Source organism: Atractosteus spatula, chromosome 2 (genome assembly GCF_055471065.1).
Source record: "Atractosteus spatula isolate fAtrSpa1 chromosome 2, fAtrSpa1.hap1, whole genome shotgun sequence".
NCBI lineage: Eukaryota > Metazoa > Chordata > Actinopteri > Semionotiformes > Lepisosteidae > Atractosteus > Atractosteus spatula.
The window spans coordinates 10200922-10210137 of record NC_142707.1 but is presented as its reverse complement, the minus strand read 5'-3'; the positions used below and the strand labels follow the sequence as shown (position 1 = coordinate 10210137).

The window sequence follows — 9216 nt, the reverse complement described above, 5'->3', positions numbered from 1 at the left end:
CACACGAACTATTAATGGAAGTGTTTAAAGTGAATTATGTTATAGAATACCTTTTAAAAAGGAAAAGAACTATCACATTCGAGAAAAACGCGCAACCGCAACTCTGTACGACTCCCAAGATGCAACGCTTCGCAACTGAACGGAAAAAGGCGGAGTCGAGCATCTGATTTCAGTAATTCTGTTGCGTCATCTTCCGAAACACATGGAAATCTCCTTAGCGGGCGGGAAAAGAAATTGAAGGGGCGTGGCTACGAGTGCAACCCTACACTTCTGAACGGGGGGAGGTGTGTCCCTCTTTGATTGACGTCATAGTATCTGTAAGAGGGAAAAAAAAGCTCACACCTCGCCGGCTCTCTTCCGTCCTGGACGTTCCCGGAGTCAGTTTGGGCTGCTTCTGCTCTTCTTTAATTTCTTATTTTCACTGTCTTTTTTAATTTATTTATACACCCCCCTTATCCAATGGCTACATTCCGAGTACTACGATCACTCTGTACGCCTACACACTACCAAGTGTGCCGATTTCACCTATCAGCTGCAAGGTATGTTAAAAACTATGGTGCAAAGATACATCTGTTGTGTATTCTGTATTTCTGAAACGTTCAGAAACATTTTAATTACCTTTAAAATAATGCACGCTGTATCTTTTGTGAAACGAAGGCGGAAAATGTTATTTTTTTTTATAAGTTAAAAAATTACACACTGTTATTTGTCCCTGGTTGGCTGTCAGTATCCAAGAAACCGCTCTCTTTGAAAGGCGGAGATCCCTTAAATATCTAAGTGACCGTACAGCTAATAACTTGATGTATTAATATGTGCCACGAAGACGGTGGAGCTACTATCAGCCGGTATGTTAGAAAGTGAGAAAGGATTGTTTAAGGTGTGTTTTTTAAATCATCTGCCTGCACAGTATAAATACGACAGAACACAGTGAATTTAAACCCATTTAAATATCATTTAGAGTCTGTACTCCTATTAGAGATTTCTTCTTCGTTCTGTAATGTTATTTTTAATTGGCATTTGTTTTTCCAGTATGCTGTAAGAGTAATTCTTTAAAAAATAAATACCTGTGGCGCGCCCCCTGGAGTTTGTGTGTGAAAGTGCACCGCGGATGATGAAATCGCAGTGAATGCTTGCGTTGTGCACTGGCAGGCTGGATAGTCTGTGATTGTGTGGCATCGAACTTGGGCTTGCAGTTGTGGCTGTATGCATCAAAACAGTCTTTGTATTTTTCATATTTTTGGCTGAACGAAATTATACACTATCTCATAATACGTATGTTTTAATGTCAGAATTAGCACTTGTCTGTTTGCTTCAACACCAAACATGGAAGTTTTTTTTTAATATTGTCTGCCTAATACTGTAATTTCATTTTGCTGCATGTTCGTTTGTAATTTCCTCGTCAGTTGTATCCAATTGAAGTAGACGAGAGGAGGAACCGCGTGTTTCTCGTGATTTCCAGTAATTTAGTTAAGGAAGTGCGAGGCGTATGGTATTATACAAACTGCAAAAGGTGGTTCTATACAATGTGAATAAAGCTTATATCACTTAATAGGATGTAAACGTAAAACTGTCTATTTCAGATTCTGAAGTTGTCCCAACACCGTGGTACTTAGAAAATTCCCGTCGTTTGACCTTTGTGGTCAGATAAGAATTCAATTGAAATTTTCCATTTTACTTTGTCTTTAATGCCGGAAGGAACCACCTGTTTACATAATAAGTGCACTTAAAATAGAATAATATTTGCATACACCTCGGGTATCTCAACTTTTAAAGTTTGACCAGAATCAAGGCAAGAACGTGTAAAAGCAATTAGCTGGGCTGCGTAAGAGGCTTGCATTTTCGTAATCTTTTTCAATAAGTGTTGCAAATATACAGGGCGTCAGAAAGTGAAGCTTGGCACTTGTAACAAATTCACCAAGTTTTTATCAGGAAATGGGTGGATTAATTAGAATGATGCCAAAAAACATTCAATGCAATATCCAGACTCCCTGTAGTATATTTCTCTATAAAGACGTGTTGCTCTGTGTAGTTCAATAGATGTGATTATTTGACATTGAAAAATAATTATGAATTCCGCGTTAAAATGCTGGCCACATTTTGCAACACTTTTCAGAAACTTCTGCACCTAATTTCTAAGAAATGTAATCGAGCGATAGAGATTGTGCAATGTGCCTTCCTTAATGTTAATGACACGGGAGGGCGTGTTGGAGACTTTCATCTTCACTCAGATGGAAGTTTCTGGAGGGCATCGGCAAGCTCTTGGCTTACTGGCAGATGCAGTATCTCTTCCTCTCGTTTACTGTGCTTTTTCACTTGGACACCCTAAGTGCTGCTTCCCTGCCTGTCTTTGTGTGTGTGTTGGCAAGCCAGTGGAAGAGCTCATCTGAAGGTCCCGAAGTTCCCTGCCGTAGATCACTAGAGCCTAGAGACCGTTGGCCCTCCCACCTTGGTGAAGGTATCAAACCACTGGCGTGTGCACATTCCAGAGGAGTGGTTGCAACACGAGCTGCCCATGGCCGCCCCTGCGCACACACATACGCGCCACCCTTGTGCAAGTTGGTTCCAATAGAGAGGCAGCCAAAAACTTGAGATCCTCCCCCTGGAGAAGGCTATTTCTTGCCGTTTCTTGGTAACTGGAGCCCACTCCATTAAGGAGAAGAGCTGGGATGTGTGCCCGCTCGTACGCACCGTTATTTTTTCTGACCATAGGTGAGCGCTTGTGGTCCCAGAGGCTCACATGGCTGGGTGTTTCATGAGTCCTTAAACGGTCACCTGCTTGAAACTGGGAAGCAGTGCTTAATGAGTTCAGTCGCAAGTAACTGGCTTAGAGAAGAAGACCTCTCGGCTCTGATGCCCACTATGGACGAGAGTCTGCCACTACGGATGTTAACACCCTCCCTACCCGCTGTTCTCTCTCCCCAGACAGGAAGCGGTGGTGATCTCCGGCAGGAAGTTGGCGCGCCAGATCCGCGGGGAGGCCCGGCGGGACGTGGAGGAGTGGGTCTCTGCGGGCAACCGCCGGCCTCACCTGAGTGTGGTGTTGGTGGGGGAGAACCCGGCCAGCCACTCCTATGTCCTCAACAAGACCCGCGCTGCCGCCGACGTGGGTACGAGTCCCCGGCCGCGCACAGACACGAGTGCCCTCCCCTGCTCCAGCACGCGACACGCACTCGACATGGGGCGCGTGTCGTGAACCTAGGGAGTGCTCTTTCATGATAAGACATCTGGGCTGTATGTGTCCTACTGAAATTATCAGTCAGGACCCAGATGGGGCTCTTCTGCAACACGAATTTACATTTGTAAAACCCAGTTCTTGCATTTGTATTAGGATGCAACTGATGCACCTGTGCAATATTTGCATTCCAATGGAGCTGAAGATCAAGCTGGTTACAGACAGTACACATGCAAAGTCGCTCAAAGGCTACCTGATCCCTGCAGAAGGGGGTCCTCAGTTTCCAGCTCTGCTGTGATAACACACTGCTGGCAGGGTGGCTGTCCCTGATAAGAGGGAAAGTCTTTAAAGTGGTGCAGTGGAAAAGTCAACATGCAGCACTGCCAGAAACAGAAGCCTGAGGAGAAGCAACGTAGTACCAGAGCTTCAGATGCCGTCTAGTGGTTACTTCTTCTCCAGGATCCTGCACTGTGCTTCCTAGCTCTTGAGCCCTGGGGCAGGGATTAGTAAAAGTCCTTTTCCATTTCAGTCAGTGCAAGTGTTTCTTTCAGCCCCTCCTTTATTATGTAATCTCAGAGTTACATAATTCATTGAAGGCCAATTGAATAATTAAAGCCTGGGATGATATGCAATCACTGCCTGCTTTGGTGGAGCTGAGGTTGCCCACTTCTGTGCCCAGAGCCCACCAGTGAGACAGTTTTCATCTGGTTTGCACTTGAATGAGTTAGAGGCTACTGATGCCCCTGTGCAAATTATTCATGAAAGGTGAAACACTTTGAATTTGCAAAGTAGGCTAGGGCAGGTGGTCAATGCAGAGTGCCAAAGCAATTTTCTTTATTTCCAATTCAAAAATAGAAGAGGCTTGTTACAAACCCATGATAATCTTTTGGTGAATTAATCAGTGTTTGCAGTTTAATGTCTGACGGTAGATGGTTTTAGTGTGGAGGTCATAGGCAGTGCCTGACTCCTGCCTTGTGTCACAGGGATCAGCAGTGAGACCATCTTGAAGCCCTCCACTATCTTCGAGGAGGAGCTGTTGGAGTTGATCCACAAACTCAACAATGACAACAACGTGGACGGACTGCTGGTGCAGTTGCCCCTGCCTGGTGAGTACTTCTTCCTGTGATGGGGCTGTTGGTCTTGCCCCTGTGAAAGCTGAAGGTGAAAATTCAGAGGACCCACAATTTTTTTTTTACTTACATATACTGGGCAAAGTGGGGGGAAAAAAAGCAGAGGCAGTGTTGCGTTTCCCTGAAAAAGCTTAGACCTCAGACTGATTCTCTCCTGCTCTCTTTGCTCAGAGCACATTGATGAGCGAATTATCTGCAATGCTGTGGCTCCTGGGAAGGATGTGGATGGGTTTCACGTGGTTAATGTGGGGAAGATGTGCCTGGACCAGAACTCCATGCTGCCTGCCACACCCTGGGGGGTCTGGGAGATCATTAAACGCACAGGTGAGAGAGCAAGAGGGGTGGCACAGGGGTGTGAGTTCTCATCTCTCTGTTTCAGTTCTTATAAGCAGTGGACAGAGTCTTGCCATATTTGATGTAGTAGCCTTGATGCAGATGGCATGAATAGGAGACATAAAAGGAAACATCAGTGTCCAGTGACTTGACCATGTGCCTTGCATAGGGGTTGACAAAGATCCTCATGCACGCAGCAAATGTTTATAAATGGAATGCAGAAATTCCATGGGAGAAATGTGGATAGTTCCCCTATCTGTTGAGGATCTCATTAATTGCAGAATTCCTGACTGCACTCCTAAAGATGCAGTAGCTCTGATGCAATCAAAGTCAAATAGATATTGGCTTAGAGGCACTGCCAAGTCAATGTAGTTTCTGAATGTTGGCCTCATAGCAAAGGAGAGGCAATGCTGAAGGCATAAGAAACTGATGGCAGTGTTCCAGCCTTATCTTGTCAACCCAGAAGAGTAAGTGCTTGTTCCTAGTCTGCATCTTGACCTCTTAAGAGGTGTGCTAAAACATGCTACGAACTCCCCAGTATCTAGTACTGTCCCTAGTGCTGCATTGTAGGGACGCGGTGATGTTTTTGTTAATGTTAATGCTTCCTTGACCATCTCATCCTGTCTGTTGTGTGCAGGGATCCCAACCCTTGGGAAGAATGTGGTTGTAGCTGGCCGCTCGAAGAACGTGGGGATGCCCATCGCTATGCTGCTGCACACCGATGGGCGTCATGAACGGCCAGGAGGTGAGGCTGCAACCTGGGAGGGGAGGTGGTCCCTCTTGGATGGGGAGGGACACTGTTGTACCTGCTGGAAGCACATTTTCCATTGTGCCGTAGGAGTTCAGTCCAGCCAGTATGTTGCTTAGGTGCTAGAACCTTGCACAAGAGATTAACGGGGGGAATGTGTTGGAACGGATTTGGAAATGTCCAAATTAAAAAGTAGTCCAGCTTTGTCCTGTGAAGCAACACTCAGCCTGTCTCCTGGGTGAATTTTGGAATTGTTTTAAAGTATATTTAAATAAGCAGTCTTGAAAATACTTGGGATATTGTCATATGCATGTAGTGTGACACTAAAACACCAGACAGTACATGCACAGAGCCAGAGGGCTGGGGCAGGTTAGTTAGGGCTATAATGGGACTGTATTTTGACGTGTTGTTCTTTGTCAGTGATCAGCTACATGAGATTAACTCTTGGACTCCTCCCCTCCATCCCCTCAGGTGACGCAACAGTGACAATCTCTCACCGTTACACACCCAAGGAGCAGCTCAGACAGCACACTAAAATCGCCGACATCGTGGTGGCTGCAGCTGGTAAGAGGACGCCTTTTCTCCCTCTCCTTCTTCCCTTCCACCTCCTCCCCCTTTCCTGCAGGCTGGCGGTCGTGTACCTTGTGTTCCCGCTGGGATCACTCGGCCCTGACTCTATTCTTCTGTGCTCTCCAGGAATTCCCAATCTGATCACCGCTGATATGATCAAGGAGGGAGCGGCTGTGATCGACGTTGGGATCAACCGGGTCCAGGATCCAGTCACCGGCAAACCCAAACTGGTTGGGGATGTTGACTTTGAAGGTACGTAACTCGAACGCCGGATTATTTCAGAAAATAATCATTTAGATTTGACTTTTGACAGCGAGTCTTTACATCAGGTTGCAGGATCCTAACTCTAAGTGTTGGATATGCCTGTATTTAGTTTCTCTCCCTCCTCCTGTCTCTCCAGGTGTTCGTCAGAAGGCCAGTTACATCACCCCCGTGCCTGGTGGAGTGGGACCCATGACAGTGGCCATGCTAATGAAGAACACCATCATTGCTGCCAAGAACTTGCTGGTTGAGCCAGAGCGCCTACACATGGTGGCATCTTAACCAATACCATCCCTGTCACTGTGACTACACATTCCACGCCAACGCCCACTACACAGCTGTCCACGTTCTCCACGCCCAGCCAAACAGAGGCCGACAGCATTGCAATACCTTATTTATTTCCGGGTCATTTGATCTTATTTATATATGTATATTTTTCTTTCCGTTTTCAGTGTTTTTCTTACAGTGCATCCTTAAATTTGTATTTATTTTTTTTCCCACGGGGTTGCTGTTCTGTTTTAACACTTCGTTGGTTTTTGCGTTATCCTTTTTTTCTCTACAAGAAAAGGCAGACACGAAGGAAAATGGCAAGCTTATGGCCCTTCTAGCATTTGATCAAGGAGTGACAAAAGAGACGGAAAGAATATTTCCTAAATTTCAAGGTACTTCATACTCTCTTGCAAGAAAACCAAGAGCAAGGTGAGGCGTCAGGGTGCCCTGTTACACCCAGTTTCCTCCCACTGGGAGCTGGTACCCTGTGTGGGAATGGGCAGGCCAGCTGACTCATGGGCACAGAGTTGACTCAGTGTTTTAGGAGGAAAGCCTGGCTGACAAGGTCAGTCTAAAGACAAATTATTGGACAGACTTCTTAGTTGTTAAAAGAATTCTGTTCCTTCCATAAGCGGTTATATAGAACACATGGCATGTGACCCAGCCAGTTATGGATCAGATAGGTCCGTTCTGTGGCATCGCTTCAAGAAATTGCCCACTATGAAATGCTGGAATTGTTTAAGTGAAAATGAATTGAAAATTGCTTAATGGTGAAAATTGCCTAATGGATTGTACAACAGGAGTTTTCTGGTCTCCCTGCAGCAGCCAGGGGGATAAATGGGCAGTGCAGTTTGGTAACAAATGTTGGTCTTCTTTCAGGACTATAACAAACCCAAGAGCTGCTTATACCAAAAACCTGGACAGAAGGGCCGAGTTGCTCTTAAAGACTTGGTTTGAGAAGCCAGTGCTGTAGCTTGGCTGCTTGCAGTGCTGATGGGCTATTTATCTATTCTTTTTCTTTTCTAATGAGAGTGGCTTTTAGCTTGATGCTGAGATCCTAGTGCAGGAGATCCAGTTGAGCTGTTGCAGAAGCAGCAATCTTCTTGTTGACGGGACAAAAACGTAAGGGCTAATTCTGATCAAAATCCCTGAGTAGCCATGCAAAGGAAAACAAATACAGGGATGAAATCAGTTCCTCCACCAGCGTTCACTTAAAGACCCACAGACCAGCAAAGAGTAAAACTGCTAGCTGAGGAACAATGTGTTCTATACTTTCTGTGCAGGTTTTACAGTGAGTCTGTTATGAGTTGACATTGCTCACATAGCATAGGTCAACCTGACTTTGGCAGATCCCTTGTTAAAAGGAATAATGTGTGCAGTGACGATTTACATTAAACACTATGCAAGTGGATCAGTCCTGCAGTTACATATGAAACTCAAAAAGGCTTCTGAATGTTTTTTTCAAGTACATTTCAAGTATAAAATGTATGTCTGGGAGAAAAAAATGATTAGGGAACTGCTTTAAACAGCAGGCAGTGAATGACACTTATTCAACCCTTGAACAGAGAATATTGCTTCGTTCTTTTGTTGGTCATGGTGTTAAAAGCCCTGGAATTCCACAGTGGAAAGGTTTTAAACTGTCTGGCTTCTATCCCCTCCACATAAAGATAAAACAATTCCACTAAATGAGAATATCGTATCCTTGACTAATCGATAGATATGTTTTTCACCAGTCTTTCCTCTGAGTACATCTTGCAATGCTGAGAGTTGTTTCAATCCTAGGCTAAATAATCCACACCCTGTGTGCTCTTCATTGTATATGTTGAAGGATGTTGGGAGACTCTTTGGCAAAATTTTGTAATGAAACAGATGAATAGATCAGTTTGAGTTCTGAAATTTGTTTAGCAGAGGATATAGGCAGTTGAGGTCAGAGAGTTGATCCCAGCTGGTGAAAGATTGTTTCTTAGATGTGATTCATGTAATGTATCTATTTTCAGACTCTTGGGGAGATATTTCAAAATTGAGATTACAAAGGGGTATCTAGGCCAATAACGCATATGCTATTTAACAAGCATTTGTCCTACTAAGAATACATCTGATGTGATTGCCCTTGCTTAAGTATTATAAAGATTTCCTGATATTTTTTGAAAGATTTGCATTTGATACTTCTTGTACTTGAAATAAAAATAGAGGTTTAAATACACATTGTGTGTGGGATAAATGTTTTTTGTCGTTCTCTGTTTTAAGTCCCATTTTGATTAGGTGTGAAAACCATCTTATTGTAGATCTGCTGGTACCTGTTTATCAGGGTAGTGTTATTGTACAAACGTACGCACTGTTAACTATTTTTGTGAAATATCCATTAATCTCAGGTTCTCTCTATCAATGCATTGATCTGCAGGATCAATTCCATTTAATAGTAGTATTCAAACAGACACTCACCTACTCTCTGACATTGCAGGGCTTCATAGAACCATCTCAGTCACTTGGTCTCAGTCTGAAGAAATTGTAGAATCCATTCTCATCTGCCTGGTTAGAGTGAGAAATTGCACAGAAAGGATTAATATTCGCTACAGTAAGGGAATGTTAAAATGTGAAACCTGATGTAAAACAAGTTCCATTTGAAATACTGAGCATAAGAACTACACAGGTGTGGTGTCAAACGCATACACAAGGTCCACTAGAGTAAACACTCCGGTATCATTCAAGAAGGTGTGACCAGCCAGCCACTT

The 9216-nt window shown here is 44.2% G+C and overlaps 1 protein-coding gene across 1 annotated transcript; it reads left to right on the top strand.

Annotated features, from left to right (window-relative positions):
* The first annotated feature begins 284 nt into the window (after positions 1–284).
* mthfd2 (methylenetetrahydrofolate dehydrogenase (NADP+ dependent) 2, methenyltetrahydrofolate cyclohydrolase) lies at positions 285–8687 on the top strand. The gene is made up of 8 exons (XM_088909367.1): positions 285–539; positions 2923–3107; positions 4156–4278; positions 4474–4626; positions 5273–5380; positions 5855–5947; positions 6080–6205; positions 6354–8687. Exons 1-8 carry the CDS (start codon positions 460–462, stop codon positions 6494–6496), a joined length of 1011 nt encoding a protein of 336 aa, XP_088765493.1. The 5' UTR covers positions 285–459; the 3' UTR covers positions 6497–8687.
* Positions 8688–9216: the final 529 nt, after the last annotated feature.